Source organism: Leuresthes tenuis, unplaced genomic scaffold (genome assembly GCF_036924035.1).
Source record: "Leuresthes tenuis unplaced genomic scaffold, fLeuTen1.0.hap1 SCAF_9, whole genome shotgun sequence".
Lineage (NCBI taxonomy): Eukaryota > Metazoa > Chordata > Actinopteri > Atheriniformes > Atherinopsidae > Leuresthes > Leuresthes tenuis.
The window spans coordinates 19,706,532-19,726,946 of NW_027325363.1; the positions used below are offsets into that span (position 1 = coordinate 19,706,532).

Here is a 20,415-nt window from a genome sequence, read left to right on the forward strand (position 1 = left end):
CCAAAAGGCAAAATTTTAAAATAATGCAAATAAATAAAAAACAATGAAATAACAATGACGAAAAAAAAACATATTAATATATATATATATTCCTTATAAATTTATATGTGGCATTTCAGGCATCACTGGGTCCAAAGACCATTACTTCAGTCTTTTCCACATTAACTTTCACATTAAAATTCAAGGCAACCCAAGCTTTTGGGTTTTATACAATTTGAATAGTTGTATTTGAAAGGCAGGTAAATTTGAGCGTCACCTGCATAACTTTCAAATAAGATGCCATACTTCTGCAAATTGTCAATGATGGGGAGCTTGAAAGAGAGAATAGTTTTGGCCCAAGTGCAGAATCTTGGCGACTCCACGAGAGAGAGGGGCTGACGAACAAACTAAGTCACCCAGTCGAACAGAAAAGCTTCTGTCAGAGAAATAAGACTCAAGCCCTTCTAATGCTGTGTCTTCAAAGCCGACACAGTGCTCCTGACGAGAAATAAGGATATTGTGGTCAACAGACAAAAGCAGCTGTGAGATCTCAAAGAATAAGAATTGCAAGGACAGCAAGGTATGTCGCTACTAAAAGATTATTAATTCTTTTTAAAAAAGTTCAATTTCATAAATTCAATGCTATAAAAGAGTTTTCAAATCATACTGAAACACCTCACAAATATTGTGTCCAAAAAGAATGACAATTGCATTGTTGCATTGCAGCCTTTTCCAAAATGAAAGGAAATGAGAGTTTTGAGACGGGTCAAAAGTTTGAGAAGGGGGAGTTGTTAAGATTAGGTTTTTAAAATAAATCAACACAACCCTTCTGATATTGATAAATTTGACATAAATCCCACAATCTAAAAAAGAAAATTTTCAGAAAAAGGGAGAGAATGACATCTGTGGGACAGTGTGAGAGCTTCAGCACACCAACAATTTTCTTACGTTGACACAAGGACATAGACTCAAAGTGATTGAAGGCAGCAGAGCACATAAGAGTGATGGATGGGCTATGCAATGGTGGGAATCTGCAGTTATCAATGAAAAAAAAAAGTAGCAGGATTTTCTTTTAAACAAGTTTCAGAAGTTTTATATATACAAGCGTATTTTCAAAACGGAATTAGTGGTGCTAAAAAAAAGAACACAAGGCTTGTGGATGTTATTGATGATAATATCAAAAAATGTATTTAGCCTTTTTGGGTTTTATAATGTTCAGATATCTGAACCAAATTTCTTTCAAAAGGGGAAAAGACACTTCCAGCTTGTCTTTTTTTCTGCTTGCTTTACACTCTCTGGTATTCTGATCTGACAGCATGAGCAATGTCATGGTTGAGACTGCGGCTTGGGCTACATGGATTTAAAAGAGGCAATATTATATAATATCTTACTAGAAAACAAAATATTCCCATTATCGGTTAAACATGCACTGTTTTTTATGCTGGTACAAGCATAAAATCTTACTACAAATCTTACTTTGTTTGATTAAATCAGTATTTGTTGGTCTGCATATAACGAGAGACTTAAGTTTTTGTAAAACTGAGACAACGAAAGGAAAACAGACAGGCCATCAGGCAGAGAGACTGGCAGGCAGGCTGGTAGGTAGCCTGGTGAGGTTGTAAGTGACCAGCAAGAAAGGAAGGTTACATATTGGTTACACTCATTCAAGCAGAATGAGAAATAGAAGAGTGACAGGAGAAGAGACAGCCAGATAGACAGACTGGAGGATAGAGAATTATTTGACTGTGCCTCCCACCATCCCTTGGGGTCCACAAAGGACTGGTGACATGAGGTATGTCACCAAAACTTCTGATGACAAGCAGTAATAGAAAGTTTTTAAAGGAGATGGCTGCAAAAGGTGGAAAGTTTTCAATGGAAACAAGACGTTTATTTTTTCCCTATCCTTTAGGGTTTATTTTCGCTCATGAAACTTGCATAAAACTGTTGCAAATGTCATATGACATGACTATCACATGGGCAAAAATGCTTACAAGTGTGTATAAGGGGTTGGATGGTAAGTAAACAGCACAGACTGCCACGTAAGAGAATTGAGTTTGAGTCCTACCTTATCCAGTGTCATCCAACAACTTTTCAACATTGCTTTCAGTAGCAGTTCAGGCATTAAAAAATATATGGTTAGGTTAGGTATGAAGGAACACATTAGTGGCCTGATTGCTTTCCAAATACCAGAACAGGCAATAAAAAAACACCACTATCTAACAATTCCTGCACCTATATTGCGACACAAATACATTTTGACAAATATACCTCTTATCTAGTTTCTCGTGTTCAGTCACATGAACAGTTTTTATATCTACGCTTCCTTCCCCTGGGCAGTTTGTTTAGGTGAGAATTTGCCTGTTAACCTTTTTGTGACCCTTTGTGTCATTTATCAACATACAGTGTAAGTCAAAAAAGGACAAGTCCAAATCTTCTCTGATGGATATTTGCGCTTAAAGCTGGGGTTGAGCAGGTTTGTCAGCCATTTCCTCCCTCATGGGTTCAATATTTTTTGCTGTCTGCCACAACAGAGTTTTGACTGATGTTCCTTTATCATGTTGTGATGACCTTAAAATGTCAGTGATGGCTGACTTGTCTTTAATGCCTCTTGCCATGTCCAGGCAGCTTAGTCACTCGTTTCGACTTTTGGCTCAACATTACAGTGGTGCATTTGAAAATCTTATCTTTTTCTCAATCTGATTTTGATGAAACCCATAAAGCAACCCGAAGAAGATGGTTTTGTTTGACAGGGCCTTCTAAAAACACCCAAATGTCCTTGACAAACATTATTCCTTTGAACTTGATAGGTCTATGACATATGGAGAGAAAGCTGCCATTCATGGTAGAGATTTTATTTTAGTTGTGTTTTCTTTTATCAAAGTACAAAACAAATTCTAATTAGAAAAACTGATGTCGTATCTGATGTATTTTTATGGCAAAGATGGTTCTTTTCTTTAACTTTTGTTGCATTAATTAGTTGATTAGTGCGAAAACTACTTGTGAAACTCAACACAATTACCATTATTGCCCTACCATTTGAGTTGGCCCATCCATTTTGGATGGCTAAGTTGTCCAATTTCTTATGGGGATAAATCATTTTATAGTGACCAGTCATTTATTTTAGTGGATACCTAAAGAAAAGAGAATAATAAGAAGAACATCTATACCCTACCCTCAAAAACGCACCACTGATGGGTAAGGCCTAGTTTGTTTAAGGGGTTTGTTTTACAATAAAAACTCCCATTCAGTCCGCTTGCTAGCTCTTGCATTTGACATGACATTTGTCAAACCGAAGGTGATCGATGCTCATCTTTTGCCGTATCATTCAAAGCACAAACTCTGACTGGTGATCTCATTAGCCTCAATCTGTACTTTGTACTTTGGTACTGCTTCAAAATGACAGACTCTATCCAGTCCATGTCCTGTGAGTTGAATGAAAGGTTTGTACTGGCCTCATGTCAGCCTGTGTGACAGTAGTTGACATGCTGAGGGGGTGAATGATGTCTTTTCATGGAGAAGAATGGCAGTTTTACAGACCACCAGCTGCTCCCAAACACTCCTCTCTAACCTCAAATCTGCAGTGTGTAGCCTGCGTATGTGTAAGTAAGTGTGGTATGCTTGCGTGTGGTGGTGTCCTGACTAAGGCTTATATTCGCTGTGGTGGTACGGAATGGAGGCTGATTCAGATCATTTGCATCATTTTACAAAACCACTCATGTGTAATCATACAGTCTTAATATATTTGTTTGTAGATTTGTCACTTTTGTGTTGTGCTGATTTTGTGTGAGCAACCAGTAGAATGCTCATCGGGGATTGAACGATGAGCTATGCAGCAGCTGGGTATTACATTTAAAATATCAACAGAATGGTCTTTTGAGCTCAATGAAGAAACATTTACACTCAGGGATACTCATGGTTAAGGATAATTATTTGGCTGGTGGCTGGATGTTTTTTTTTCTTTCCATTTTATTTATTTATGTAATTTGTACAAAAGAAAATTAACAGTTTTAAAGTAAGCTTTCCATCACATTATCTTTGAATGAATTCAAATCCTTCTAATTGTAAGAGACGTTTCAAACGACTTTTTAGCTTTTTAGCCTGTTATGCAATTACCAACTCAATGCCTCTTCAGTCCTTGCATGGTCAAACTAATTTTTTATATTTTTGTGTGTGTGTGTGTGTGTGTGTGTGTGTGGTTAACTAAATAAAACATACATATTTCTTGTAAGTTTCGATGAGAAGTCATTGCAACTCAACCCAGACAATTAAGATGATAATCAACCACTGCCAATGATTGATTTCGTCTTATTTACCGATGGACCGCTTGTAAGCTTCAAATGCCGATTTTTGTTGTTATCTGGGCATCCCCAGTAACAACATGGTACGCATTAATTTACTTTCTATATGCCGAGCAGATGAGAATGTCCCCAGAGCTCAAAATTTTAATCTAGCCTGGCATGTAGGGGGGTAAATCTGAACAGGGATTACAAATAGGATATTCTGTAGGTTTACTCGTCCAGTACAATAAAATGACTATGAAAGTAATGTGAATGACAGTGGAACCTATGTTAAATAAAAATAAATATAAATATAAAGTCAATTGCTGATCATTTTAGTGGCTTCTTCCCACCAATGTGAATGTGGGAAGTAACTAAGCTATACCTGTGCTCATGTGTCATGGACGGAACAGTACTTGCATAATAATCAGATTCTATAAGGAGATTACAACTATCCACTGCAATCAGCCCACTCTGAACAGAGCGGTAAAAACTGTAAATCTTGAATGTGTCAGTCTATGCTAGTGAGAACCAGCTTTGCTGGCTGCTCACTACATGGGCTTGTGTTGCCCGCTGGAGGCGAGACTGGGGAAGGCACGCAGAGTAAAAACGTTCCGTGCTGTAGATATTGGAGGCCACCCTCTTTGTCTCCGCAGCGCGAGGGGAATGGATATTGGCAGGGTGATGTGGTGCCAACTAGATCTCCCTCATCTATGGCCTTGCTACACTGTAAAATAACTGAGAATCATTGGGAATATTATTGGAGAAAATCCCAGTGATGATCATAAAAATTATGATAATAAAAAGTATGATCATGCAGTGAGAAAGAGAGAGGAGGTTCTTGTTTCCAGCTTGCCATCCACAGGTCTGCAAGTCTCACCCACCCGGCACAGCGCGCTCCCTGATTCGAATTTATTTATTTCTCATTGACGCGCGCCCCCGCCGCGAAAGCCAGAGTCCCTACTCTCTCCTATCTTCACTTCGCCTCCTTTCCTCCACTCGACAGCATCCAGAACTACAGCGCAGCCGTCCCCAGCACACGTTTTACTCCCCTCCTCCTCTTTCTCTCACTGCCACATCTCTCTCCTCTGCGTCTCTCGTCCCATCAATCCCACTTCCACCTCCCCAGCTAGGTCCCTCACTTCTCTTACGCACGACAGGGAAACGAACCAGAGGAAAGAAAAAAAAAGACAGAAAGACTAAAAAAAAAAAAGAAAAAAGGCAGCTGATGACCAACCCATCGCCGATATGATCCACATACTCTCACTGTTGCTGCACTGGACAGAGACACGGTCCTGAAGCCGAGAGAAACTACTCTCACCCGTCTACGGTGCTGTTGAGCACTCGCCCGAGAGGCGGCGGAGTAGGACGAGAGAAGGGGTAGAAGAGGAAGTGGACGGGCAGAAGTCGAAGACTTGCATTTTAAGCAAACTGCTTAGAAAAAAAAGGGGAGGGGGGGCGAGAAAGAAGGCGAGAGAGTCAGAATCACCGGAGAGAGTGAGAGCGGGAGAGACCGCATTCTTATCACGTCTTCATTTCTCCTCTCTCCCCTCTTTCGCCTCAGCCACTGAGACAGGGTGAGGAAAGAGAGAGAGAGGGGGGGGGAGAGAAAGAGATATCGAGCAAGAGAAAGATCTAACGAGATTCAAACTAGCGGTCTTTTCCCCGATGCTTTCCAAATGCACCACGAAACTAAGGTGAGTGGTTATAGGGTGTTTCCATGTGTGTCGTAAAATCTTCTCCAAATGTTTGCATGGATATGTTTCTGTGTATTTCTGTGCTGTGTTGGTGTTTGAATTGCCACGGACTTCAAAAGGGGACAACAAGCGCTTTCTATGTCCTGAGGATAACGACCCATTCGACTGATCAATACCCCGCTTGTTCTTTAGCCACAATTTTCCTGCCAATGTCACGACGAACGGCTGCTGCATTATGCTTGGCATGTATTTCACCACGCGCTCTGCTCTTTTTTTCTTTTCTTTTCTGTGGGAGGGAGGGTTTATACCATCACTTTTCAGCATTGTCATCTCACACTAACTTACTCTGGTGTTTGTCGAAGGTTTAGATCTTTTTGGACATATTCAAATTGCCACTGGTGGGGAGCAACACTTCAAACTCATGCGTGGCTTATTCTCATACGCATCTCTTCCTCTCTCCCTCATCAATGCCCCGCTCTCTCTCTCCTCATTCTCCTCTGCGTTCCCTCTGTTTCTCTCTAACGGCTCAGCGACCCTCATTTCTCGTTCTTTTCCTCTCAGCCCGGCATCGGACGGTGAGCGGGACACACCGGGCAACAACAACACACATCGCAGAAGGATATGTGAAGTTGGAATTCCACTAAACTAAGTACGTATATCACTCTATTTGAAACACCCCGAGGAATTAATCAACCACCAAATATTTTCAGTGTCCTCAAATATTAATACTTTTTTTGACATCGCATCGGGCTTTTTTGACTTCTAACATGGAGGCGGAATTAACAAATCCTGGAGGATTGCATTCGGAGGGGGGGTGGTAAAAGCAGTGAATTTTTAAGCGAGGAGATGGTGTGCACGGAACTTTTGTTTTTTCTCGATTCATGTTTTTCTAAATACTGGCTTTAACAGTCTCATCTTCTTACTGGATTACAAAACAATTTCCATTTTTCCCTTTTACTTCCTCTGCCCCAGTGGAGGAGCTTTTGTTTTCAGAACCACGGATAGCGGTTTCGCTCTAACGGACGGTCCCATGCGCATATTTGGATTTTCAATACCTCCAGATTAACAATCAGTGTGAACACATGATTATGCATGTATGGCAACTGAAAACGCACAGTTAGAAAATGAAAAAAAAAAAAAATATATATATATATATATATATATATATATATCAGAGTCTATGCGTGTGTGCGTGCGTAAGAGACAGACAAACAGAGAGCGCGCAAGAGAGATAGAGGAAGAGACTGCACATATATAATGTGTAAAATCATTTATAATCCATCATATATTTAAAAAAAAGGCTTGTTGGGCATTTTTATTATTGTCATTATCAGAAGCATTACTTTTCTTTTTATTTCAATGGTCCTGGGTTCCATCAACACGCTGCCCGATAGCTGCGCTTCTCAAAGCGGCAGCATCGTTCTCTGCGCTTTTTACTTGTGCCGTTGTTTTCTCTAATTGTATAAGAGCATCACAAACTGAAAAGGAAAAACAAAAGAAAAAAACTATCAGAAGTTGCATTCGGCGGACTTTGGACGAATTAAAGCGAGGTACAGCTGATAGTTTCTTGCTGCATCCAGCATTTTGAGTCATTCCTCCCCGTGCTCTAGACTCATTAGACCTAATAGGACGATCTTCCCTTTATAATAATTTGTACCATTAAATTACATTGTCATCTAGCAAGTCCAGGCCTTGCCATACCTGCAGTATTATTAAAGTCAATATTTTCATAGTACATTTCTACACTGTGTAGATTGTGTACATCAGATGTAGACATAGACAGGGTCATAAACAGGAATACAGAAATGAGTTGAATTTGATTTATAGAGACAAATGATCAGGGAGATCCTCAAAAATTTCCATTTAGTCCCACTACTGGCCACTAAGTGTACTGTGTTAAAGACTCTTGCACCTATTCTAATTTCTACCTTTTTTCTAGTTACTCAATATATAAATATCATAAAAGAGAGGTTGAAATCCCTGATATGAAATAATTGAAGCAAGGGGACAGTGTCTCCCCACCCCTACCCTTACCAACCTACTGTTTCCTTCGTTTATTCATGGAGATAAGCATCTCTGCTATGATTTATTGCGACCTTACCAGCACATCTGCTGTATGATAAATGGCTTTTCTGCCTACATAGTGAAGTTAACTGACTGTGTGCAGAGATTTGTTTGTCTTGCTTGATATCATATTATCCATTGAAGAGTGCTTGTCTTAAATTTTGTTTCAAATACCCAGCGATATTGCAGAATCTGGAGTGATCTCCAATGGCATTCTATTATTCAGTGGTGTTTATTTCAAAGCTGCCTTCCATTCTACTGAAACTAATGCACCCTTCTCAACTTGTCTCTCCTCTCTTCCTGCCTTTGTCACCTCAAACCTTTCTCTGTGAGGGTGTGTGTGTACCTGTGTGTGTATAATCCCTACCCCCCACACCTCCCCTCCCTCTTTCCCACACATCTTTGCATTGTCTTTCTCTGTTTTCTGTTGCAGTGCTGTGAAGTGGCTCTGTCCCTGGAGCCAACACTTCATCCCCTTGGTGTCAGCGAGGATGCTGTGGGTTACCTTGCTGAGCACCATAGCCTTAGGATGGACCACACCGATCCCACTTCTAGAGGACTCAGAAGAGATCGATGAGCCCTGCTTTGAGCCCTGTTATTGCGAGGTCAAGGAGGGCATCTTCCACGTCCACTGTGACAGTAAAGGATTTACAAATGTCAGCCAGATATCCCAGATATGGAGCCGACCCTTCAAGCTCAATCTGCAGAGGAACTTAATGAGGAAGCTTTATTTCAACAGCTTCCTTCACCTTAACAATGCTATATCCATTAATCTGGGTAATAATGCCTTGCAAGATATTCATGCTGGAGCATTCAATGGCTTAGGAATACTCAAACGGCTGTTCCTGCATGAAAACAAACTAGAGGTTTTCAGGAATGACACATTTCTGGGGTTGGAGAGTTTAGAGTATCTCCAAGCAGACTACAATGTTATCAAAAGGATTGAAAGTGGTGCATTCAGGCACCTTCACAAGTTGAGAGTGCTTATTCTAAATGACAATCTGATCCCTGTGCTCCCAAATTATCTTTTTCGTTCTGTGTCCCTCACACATCTGGACTTAAGAGGAAACAGACTAAAGACATTACCGTATAGGGGCACGCTGGAGTATGTTGGAAGGAGCTTAATGGAAATTCAGCTGGAGGAGAATCCTTGGAACTGTGTGTGTGAAATTGTCCAGTTAAAAACATGGCTGGAGAGAATCCCTTACACAGCTTTGGTGGGTGAGATCACATGTGAGTACCCATTTCATTTACACGGCAAAGACTTGCGGGAAATCAAGCGCAGTGAGCTCTGTCCTTTGCTCTCCGATGCAGAGATTGAGGCCAAGCTGGGAATTCCCCGGGTTCCGTTCAGCAATGAGAACACTTGGCCTACTAAACCTTCCTCTATGCTCTCCTCCTTTCACAACACAGCCTCTTCTGTGGAGTACAATGTAAGAGTTGTGAAGCCTACCAAACGGCCTCGGCCTACAAAGAACCCCCCAACCCCTCGTAGCATCTACCCAGGCATTAACCAGCCCCCCATTGCTGGTTATCAAACAAGACCCCCAATCCCAATAATTTGTCCAGTCGGATGTATTTGCAACCTTCATATCAATGACCTTGGCCTAACAGTGAACTGTAAAGAGAAAGGTTTTCACAACATCTCAGAACTCCTGCCACGGCCTCTAAATGCCAAGAAATTGTATCTCAGTGGGAACCTAATACAGAAGATCTACCGCTCAGATTTCTGGAACTTCTCAAGTTTGGATTTACTGCATTTAGGGAACAATCGGATATCTTATGTCCAGGAAGGTGCATTTATCAACTTACCAAACTTGAAAAGTTTATATCTGAATGGGAACGATATTGAGCGACTCACCCCAGGGATGTTTCGAGGTCTTCAGATGTTGAGTTATCTTTACTTTGAATATAACGTCATACGTGAGATCCAGCCTCACTCCTTCTCCCTAATGCCAAACCTCCAGTTGGTTTTCCTTAATGACAACCTGCTCCGCTCCCTCCCTACTGATGCCTTTGCTGGCACCAACCTTGCACGTCTTAACCTCCGAAACAATTACTTCCTTTCCGTGCCTGTGCATGGTGTCCTGGAGCATCTGACCTCCATTGTTCAGATTGATCTCCATCAGAACCCCTGGGACTGCTCTTGTGAAATCATACCCCTAAAGCAGTGGTTGGAAAAGCTCTCTTCTGTTATTGTGGTTGGAGATGTCATGTGCAAGACACCTGAGTTCGCTTTTGGAAAGGACCTGCGTTCACTTGAGGTTGGGGTCATCTGTCCCGAGCTTAAGTATTCCTCAGGTCCTTCCCCAGCTCAACCTGGAGAGGACAACCCCACCACGGGGAGCTCTGACCTGGGTGAGGCACGTGGGAGAGGGGCAGTGCCACTGTCGGTCCTCATCCTCAGCCTACTCATGCTTTTCATCTCAGCTGTGTTTGTTGCTGCAGGGCTTTTTGCCTTTGTCCTTCGTCGCAGGAAGAAGCTGCCCTTTCGGAAACGATCAGAGGTAGATCTGACAGGGATCCAAATGCAATGCAGGATCTTTGAGGACCCACAAAGGCAAAGCAGTGCCGGAAACTCTGGCACACCAGAGAAACCAACGCCCAGTATGCACACACACACACACACTAGTCACACACATGCCCATGGCCATGTTTATGATTACATTCCCCACCCTGTAACACAGATGTGTAATAACCCGATCTATAAGCCTAGAGAGGGTGAGATAACTGAGGAGGAGAGGGCACAGTTTTCAGAAAAGAAAGACAATGGCAGCAGTAGCAACAGTAACTACAGAACCTTATTAGAGAAAGAAAGAGAGTGGACCCTGGCCGTCTCCAACTCTCAACTCAACACCATTGTTACAGTCAACCACACCACGGCTGATATGGCAGGATTCCATGAGAATGGAGGGCTCTGCCCGACAGTGATTGACAGTCAAAGGCCCACACCAACAGTGGGCTTTGTAGACTGTTTATATGGGACTGTACCCAAACTAAAGGACATGCACGTTGCGCATGCACACCCACCAGGCATGCAGTACCCGGATTTGCAGCAGGATGCACGTCTGAAGGAGACACTGCTATTCACGGCAGGGAAAGGCTGCTACCCTGACCCGTCCCAAAGCGATTACCTCGAGTTAAGGGCCAAACTTCAAACCAAGCCGGATTACCTCGAAGTCTTGGAAAAATCCTACCGGTTTTAACAACTCTAAGTCATTGGAGAAAGAGAAAAAGAAAAAAAAATATTACACCAAGTTAACATATTCACTTTGTCACCTTGAAAACAAAATCACTCAAAATCAATACTAAAAACTAAACTTGAAAAAGCAGCATGATATAAAATTAAATATTATATTACAGTCACAATGTTCCCCCCAATTCACTTTGGAGGAGAGGTCATTCTCAGATATTCTATAAAGTGCCTTTTTTTCAGAGTAGCCAGCAACGTCAACAACCGTTATTTTTATAATATATTAATATCTCTAAATGCCCACGAGCGAGCAAAACAAGAACAAGAGGGGCATTGAGGAATAAAACATACAAAGCATCTTACATCTGTCACTAAAATCCATTTTTATGGAGTTAACATGATGTGCTACCACTTACCATGAAGACAAACGGGAGCTGGACGTCTCCCTGACTTGGGTTTTTTCTTTCTGTCTCATTTTCCCCTGACTAGGATGTACAAACACATGAAGGCTGGGCACATAAAGTTTGTAGGAAATGATCAAAAGTGAGAAAAAATACTCATCCTAAAAAATGAACTGCAGTTTGCTGCATGCACTCGCTTCAGTGCAGGAAGTGAGAGGATTTACTCAGAACTATCAAGTCATGTTATGAACAGATACTGCAACGCATTTACAGTTCAGTGTTCTATTTAATTTTTATATCTTATTAATATGGTTATTACTATTAATGAGGACTTCTGTCTATATCAGGGTGCTTCTCGTAAAATGGATGCGCCGACGCACGGATGGTAAAACATTTGTGAATATTATTACAAGACAATGTTAAGGGTTTTCTGGATATTTCCACACACTTTGTTAAGACCCCCTTCCCTCCCCCATCATTGCTTCTGGATTCCCCATTGCCACCCACTAACAGCTTTGTAGGAGGCACTTTTAATGTTTTCTTTCTCACATAGATTTGAAGAAAAATGTGCATATATTTATTCTGTAATTTCAGTGAAGAATTTAATTGTAAAGGTAATGTTAAATCAATGTATAGTGATTATGCGTCTGGTATAGCCTTCTTAATAAAAACAAGCTCTTGAATCAAACGATGAAAGGGTTGATGCCATGGGAACCTGTGTGGAGCGCTGTCTTGACAGGGTGTGCATTTGGTATCATGCTGAAAAGGCCTGTTGAAGATGTGGTCAGGCATCGTGTGATATTGCTGGAGATACAATGAAAGAGTGCTTGACAGGAAAGTAGAGGAAGGTAATAACACATTTCACCTTGATATTTTCAGTTTTGTTTAAAATCGCTTTAAGTTAAAAGGAAAGGACAATTTTATTTATTTTTTTCCATAGAATCTCACCAGCTGAATAGCTTAGCAAACAGTTTTTATTTTTCACTAAAATGCTTGTCCTATTTGGATATAATCTGAAGCCAAAAGAAAACCCAGTGCCAGAACAAGTCAAGCGAAAGCTGCTGGTTTTGAAGTGGATAGTATAAGAGGCGATAGCAAATCAGTGAGGCACGCTGTGATTGTCATTATCTAAACGGGGGATTGCTGATGTGGGCGAATAAACAGTAATTGAGAGGGAGAGTGAAAACGTGATTGGAAGATGCTTTTTTGAATGTGCACATGTCATTTCTACCCCTCCCTCCTAAATGGCTGTGTGAATTCAGTCCACCGGAGGGCGATAGAAAGGTGTCCAGATTCATTTTGGCAGATTCGATGTAGTCACATGATGATGAAGAAAATGTTTATCTCAAAAAGGTTACTTAGAATTACATTTAGTTTTGAATAATTAATAAAATATATTTATATATGTATAAGAAATGTAAGAGAAGATTTTATTAATGATAACAGTTTTCATCTGTTTTCATCTCATAATGAAAATCACACAAGATGAGTCAAAATAAAACAGTATCTTGTAAAATATGAAAACAATCCTGAGAGAGATAATCACTGCTTTTACATTTTAGCTATTTATTTTTTGTTTGTTGATTACTGATTTTTTTTTTTCTGCAGTGAAATCACTTGGGGGTTAATTAATCCCAAATACCCTCCTCCACAGCAATCATTATTTGATTAATTTAGCTTCTCATGCTATTTCATATGCTCCTTCCATGGCTTGCTGCATTTTGGGACTAAGCAGACAAGAAAAAATATTAGAAATGAAGGTTAAAGGTTAAAACAACTATGGGTAGATATGCTTATTAATCATCCCATTGCAATTCCTTTTTCTCTTTCCTGAGGTGAAATTATAATTTGGGGGGAAAAAAAAGTGCAGTCTTGATGACCATAAAAGTGTGAATATTTGTGGGAGGAAGTTGCATATGGGTTTCGCTTTAAAATGGGGAATGTTATGCACTTTGCTTGGATTGCAATAGGTTTACTAGAAGTGGTGTTGCAATTGGGTGTTATAGTTTCTTATGTGTGTCAACTTACACTAAGTGGAAGATATGTAGCAAATCACTTTCTTTCCCGTAAAAAAGCGGACACCCTTAAATAGTGTAGAGAATTCATCCCCAGTATTGGTCATCAGTGATCCAGTCTACAAGCTTGCATTATATGGAACATTTTAACTTGTGTTGTATTCATTGTTCCTTTATTTTTGACAATTATTGTTGCTCAAATAAGTGGATGACACCTTCATATAAAGCCTTTGGAAGCATGGTTGTATAATGTCAAGGCTCTTTTTTTCCTACTTTTATGAAAATTTCATAATGCTGTATCCTCATGTTCTTCTGCCTGAATTCATTTGTCTTCTATTTTTTCTTTTAACTTTATGACCTACACACATGCTCACACACATACACACAGGCAGAGACATAAAACTTTCTTTTCCTTGACCACAAGGTCATACTATATGGTCAGCAATTTTAGTGTGCACTCAAACTGATTAAAAACATAATGTATTACTTTGCAACTTCAACCCTCACCATTCCCACCCACTCCCTAATGAATAGATGAATAAAGTTTTGGGATCATTGTTAATTTAGCTTTAGTCAATACAATGCCAAACATTTACCCTCCTCCCCATCACCTAACTACCATAACAATGCACAAATGAGTGTTGGGCTTTGTCCCATTGTCTTCATGCTGAATGGTTTTATCCCAATAAAACCTCTTGTTATCTTGCACTAACATCTGCAAGTGATTTAATATTTTGGTGGAATGTTAGATAAAGGCAACTAATGGACTGAGGGGTGGATAAATGTTTCTTTGTGTGTGTGTGTGTGTGAAATTTAAAAATGCTCAAGTTCTTCAAATCTTAAATCTCCAGTGGAATTAACCTTCCCATCATCTCATCTCTTAGGAAGACATCTGCACGGTAAATGCAATGTACATCTTTCTTTTCCTTGCTTTGACATTTTTTTTCTGTCCCTACAGCTTCTCTCTCTGTGTTTGTTTTATTGTTGTCTTTGCTTATTGTCTTTCCTTCTTTATGTCTTGCCCAAAGTTTGTGTGACGATCCTCAATTCTGGCACTGGGCTTTGGTTCCTTTATGTGTAGTTCAGTTGATCCTCTTATGACTCATCCCAGTTTTAAGTAACTTAAGTTAGCTTGTGGTAGATGTTGCTTGACATTTTTCTTGTCTCCATTTATAAGCCTATTCTGAAGCTAAAACTACATAAAGTGAATTCTTTGGCTTTCTTACACCTCTAATCCTTTTATACTGCTGTTATTCGAACTAAATGCATATCCAAGACGTTTCTTGCCTATAAGAATGGAAATATTTTGTACTGAATTGATAGCACTTGGTAGGTACACAGATGATGTGAGGCTAACTCTAAAAACACACTGACATTACAATGCAATGCTTTGAATTTTGTACTTGGCATTTCTTCTGTATATGGTTTTCCTTTCTTTAATTTATTTAAGCAGTTAAGTTATATTGTACAAATGTCTGGCACATTTTTCCTGCGGTCATTCATTACTTAATCTTGAATGTAATACAACAATGCAAGCTTGTTAGCACATGTTTGATTTAAATCTTAACCGTGATATTGGTGTTTCAAATGAACTCATCTCAGAGATACAGGATATTATATGCCTATTAAAGACACAGAAAAAGTTTCGGCAGTGTCCTATGACAGTTACAAAATCCAGTGTAGCCATTCATTGTCTGTAAATATACAATATACACTAAGGAGGGATTTTTATGTTGAGTGGATGGTGGAATTCAAAACAAAACGTGCATGGTGTAGTGTTATGTTTTTTTTTCTTTGCTATTTGTCCCTTAAAGAAGCTGTCGTTGCCCAAGTGCCCAAAAATTTGTCCAAAATAGTGACAGTTGGGTGGAGAGTGGAAAATGCTTGTTCCCACTTACTGTTAGCATTTTGTGCTTCTCTGTACGTGGTGAGCTAGTCTTTATAGGGGGGAATGGAGAATTATCTTCAGTTTGCTGAAAAAGCCAGTCTGCCTCTGACCATGGTGCTGAAGCTGCAGTATGTTGCAGGTGCTGCACATATAAAAGACACACTTCTTTTTGCATGCATGCGTGTGTGTTTGTGGGTGGTAAGTGACGTGGTGAACACTTTCTTTGTCCATTATGATGGCTCAACTAATTTCTGGACTCCTTTGTGGTGTCACAAAGCGCTCCACTTGAATCAGTGCATTGAGACTGGCCAAAGCTGCATTTCTTTTGAATAGAATATTTTTCTCTTCTCTGTGCGATATAGTGCACCATTTTAACCATCTGCACTGCATTGACTGTTATCATCTGCAGGGAACTAATTGTTATATGGCAAAATATTTGCAGCACATTATCCAAGCTTCTGTTTTGGAACACAATAGACACTGTATGACAGATCAGCAGAAAGTTCAAGACACAAAGTCCAAAAGCTGAAACAAAAGACCACTCCAATAGGTACAGTTTCTTAAGTCCTGATATCACGAAAAACCTTTTATCACATCACTCAACTGTGCTGCAGTGCAGGAGCTCCAGTGACCCAGTATGTGGAAACAAAGAGGGGTGGAGGAGGAGAAGGAAGTAAGGGGAGCAGAAAGCACTTGAGTGAGAATGAAGGAGAGAGGGGGATTTGGGCCTCAGCTGCTTCTGCTGCCGTTTGTGCTGTCAAGCTCTGCATTTGTATTGTTTGCCTAGTGAATTTAGGCTCCCCTGAGACTGTGGAATTCTCATGACTGAAAATACTGCAAGTTTGGGAAAAGTTGCAGCCATTTGTGCTGCTCAGCAATGTGCTACAGTCGTAGCTTTTTTGCATGAGGCAGATTAACAAATTTATGCCGTTATCACTCATTCCAAGGAAGGGGAGGGCAGAGCAGAGCACATAATTTCATAAAATAGAATATTGGAGCACAGCGTCCCTTGCTGGTGTTCAGAACTTTCTCTTTGTTCCGCAGTATGGAGCCTACTTTGTACTTTTAAATGGCCTGTAGTGGACATATATAGAATACTGCAGTAGACCACTTCTGCATTCCTTTCCTGCTTCTATTAATGAGGTAAATATTGCACAGTCACTCATCCTGAAAACTCCTAATGTTCTATGGTTTCCTTTTTTCTTCAGCTAAGCCATGGTGACTCATTTGTCTGTCTTGTTCTTCATCTTTCCCACTTCTGACCTGTTTGCATCTGTTTCTCTCCCTCTATGCACACATAACGTACACATCCATGTATCTCTATTATTTACACATACAAACCTTGCTGCCACTCTGTATGGCTTGGATGGGTTATGCTCCCACTGACAGTTGTCAGTTGTGTTTTCTGTACTCTGCTTAAGCTGACACAGTGCTTACTGCTTTACATTGGGGGTAGTCTTAAGGGACAAGGCTGTATTTGTGTCTTTGTGTCCACTTTTGTGTGTTCCAGCCAGTTGTCAGTACATTGTAAATATGGGTCTCACATCTGATGATGAAAAATAGGCTGGTTTTAAGATTTGCTTTGAACAGCCAGTGTTGAGTCTCTGCTGTCCAAATGGTGCTGTTTATTATGGAGACAGTTGTGTTGTTGGTGGTGTATCTTATATGCAATCAGCATTCTGGCTGCTTCAAAGTCTTTATTAGCTTTTAGTTTTCCTTTAGTGCATTTAAAAGTCTCAATTAATGATGACTGAAAACCAAAGCCATTTCACAAATAGTTTCTGTAAGCACTGAAAATGAGCCATGCTTAATTTTTTTTTCTTTTTTTTTGAGTGATATTAAGCTGAAGATGAAGGAGAAGACCGGCTCTTTTTGCGCCTGTGTTTGAAATATAGCAACACTGCTCAGATCATGGATATTTTTCTTGGCCAAGGCCTCCTGCTGGTTGCTTGTATAGCTGATGTGCCTGTTTGTTTTGAGTGCATAATCTTCCACATGTAGCATCCTTCAGGGGCTTCATTGCTGCTGAATTTGGAATGTCAGGGATTTAGTGAGAACAAGATCTTGCTCCTGATTTAAAAACAAAAGCATCAAAGCGTGTGCGAAATTCATGTCAGCGAAACAAGCCAGGCTGAATGTAATACAAATGGTTCTGCTGGCACGCACTAATCTAAGCGACACTGGAAATGTGAATGAGGAGGAAAGAAATGAGGGAAGTAGAGGTGATGACTGGAGGATAGTTAAGAAGTAGATGAGGAAAGGGAAAAAGAGTCTGAGGGAGGAAGCAAGGGTCTCTCTCAATCTGTTCTTTGTCTGTACTGTTTGTAATGCTCATGTTTGCTCTTTAGACAGTTTGTGTGGGTGTGGATTGAACATCCCACGCTAATGCTCTAAAAATGCACCACAGACTAAAGCAAAGTAGATTTGCATGTGCTATAAATAATTCATGTCTTTAGGAGGGTCACCATTATGCAAAGCTGAATTTATGAGGTCAAGTGAGGGGTAATGTCACATTGTATGATACCATAGGCTACGTAAAAAGTGCTTTGATACATTGTTATGTATAGGATTAGAATATCTGTCTATTTACTTTGAAAGAAAATGCAAAAAGACACAGTCATGTTTCATTCACTTTAGATGGAATTAGCCTAACTTGTATTAATTTCTTTGAGAGTTTATACTCAACTGCCACTTCCCTATGAACGAATCATTCACCTTTAGAATTTTATGATCTACATGGGGACTTGTTTCGTAGGGGATAAAAAGTCCCAATAATGTATTTTTGGAAAGGGGCTAAGGTCCTCAGAACATGCTGACTGGTCACTCACTTGTACACATAAGTGCAACACCAGCAATAACATGAGGATTTTTTTTTTGTCTGTTTGTTTTTGGTTATGACTGGGGGTTGCTGCCTTTGGATGTTCTGTCAGCTTGCTAACTTACCATAGTCACTATCAAACAAATGATAGTAGCATGAAGGGAGGCCAGTTGGCATAGAGTTCTTCTTTTTGTTTGGGATGTTTTCTGCCTCTTTCATGTAAGCATTATTTGTTGTGTATGCTATTCATGTAGCTTTCTTGTGGTTTTTTTTATGGCTACTTTTAGCTGAACTGTTACTCCATTTCAGAATAGGTTTAGGGGGTCCTAACGGGAACATTTCAAAATAAAAGAACAATTTAAGGCCCAGTTTCCTCTCTCGTGTGACCGATATATGCAGATTGGTGTATATCAATCATTTGAATATATAGGCTGGGACATTTTGTTGTATTTCTGAGACTGACAGATACAAGCGAAATCTCTGCAAGATTAGAAAAATACTATCAGATTAATTAAACAGCAGATATTTCCCAGTTTAGAAGTACGTTTTTAGAACTCATTAATTTTTCAACACAAGGCTTTGGCTGACAGGTTCTGCTTTTAATAATGTGTGGATGGTGCATGTGCATGCATCACTGCTGTGTTCTCTGACCTAATCTTAATTAAGCATTTATACTTGGTTAGTAAGCAGAACGGTGCTCATTATACATACATATATAAATACATATGTATGGCTATGACTGTATGTGTGTAATGATGTGGATCTGTAACCGTAATGTTAAGAGTCTTCTGTAAAAACTACTACAGCAGAGAGAAAGCGATTTGTGGAGCATTTTGCCTAATGAGGACGGATCAGTTGCATTGTTAGCGTTAGCTCAGCATTACAGGAGTTAGCTTAATTAAGGCCTGACAGCTTTTAGAGGATCAGCAGTCCACCACACATCCATACATGTGCACACACATTTCTATAGGTCACAAGTGTCTCAATAGCGAGATTCATGGCTCTTAGAGGATTCTTATTGCCAAACAGTTGTACTTTAAAATATCTTTTTAATGGTTAAAGTCTTAAGGAGATGCTTAATTAGCCATGTGGTTGATATGTAACAGACTGTGTAACCCAAAACAGTCCATATTGGATTGATATGTTCTAAGTGATATTCTTTGATAGTTCGCAAGTAGTTTATTTATCCATTGGAATAATATGATATAAGATTGATTAACATGACTCTTGTTCACCTCCTAAATCCTACTGCATAAACTAAACGCTTGTACACAGATTATATCCTCCATACATGGCTCCCCTAAGCCCCAAACAACAAGACCATGGCTGTCGACATATAATCAGTGAAACCACGCAAAGCGCAGGCCTTTTGAACACAGACAGAAAGGAAAGCAAAATTACAGATTCGCTAATTTAGTTGAGGGAAAAAAGGTGATTATCCTGTTTGGAATTTGTAGAACTGCCTGGAAGTGTGATCGTAGGAGGAGCATGTGGCACAGCTAAGCGATTGTATAATTTGTGCTTTTTTTGTGAAACAGTCTCACAAGCAGAAAGAAGATTAAAGTAAGCATGTTTCATTTATGTCTGTAGGTCTATTAACAGCTACTGTTTTTGCATATATGTGCGTGCGTTTGTTTCTTTGAGCAATGCCTAGAGAGGGTGTGGGTTGTGCAGAGAATCCATAATGCAGCCCTATAATTCATGGCTGCTGATTCATGGTCATGGACAGGACAAAAGCAGTATGCTTGCATGTATGTGGGAGCTGCTTTTTGCAAAGCAGTGTGTGTTACATGACTGCTTCGCTTGCAGTTGTACAGTGTGTTTTTGCTGATACTTTCAGTCTGTGTATATCCCTATGTCCCCTTGCAGGCTTATAGCTGTGTGAATACAGGCATGCATGCAAGACATTTGTTCATGTGTGCGAGTCAGTGATGAAATGCAAAAAGTTGAATTTTTTCAAATAGTGTAGCTGAGTGCAAATTCAAGATTCATGTTCTTCCGAAATACAACTTTAGATTATCTTATGCTTCCAGGCCACCACATTTCAGGGAAAATATTTGGTTTCCCTTCATTGAAACCCTCC

General features: G+C 40.0%; 1 protein-coding gene across 1 annotated transcript; it reads left to right on the forward strand.

Moving 5' to 3' along the window:
- Window positions 1-5,188: 5,188 nt before the first annotated feature.
- slitrk3a (SLIT and NTRK-like family, member 3a) lies at window positions 5,189-15,238 on the forward strand. The gene is made up of 3 exons (XM_072392705.1): window positions 5,189-5,953; window positions 6,515-6,602; window positions 8,451-15,238. The coding sequence occupies exon 3, from the start codon at window positions 8,509-8,511 to the stop codon at window positions 11,221-11,223; it is 2,715 nt and encodes a 904-aa protein (XP_072248806.1). The 5' UTR covers window positions 5,189-5,953; window positions 6,515-6,602; window positions 8,451-8,508; the 3' UTR covers window positions 11,224-15,238.
- The last annotated feature ends 5,177 nt before the right edge of the window (window positions 15,239-20,415 follow it).

Coding starts and splice junctions, on each gene's coding strand:
- slitrk3a (XM_072392705.1), top strand. CDS start 8,509: ATGCTGTGGGTTACCTTGCTGAGCACCATAGCCTTAGGATGGACCACA.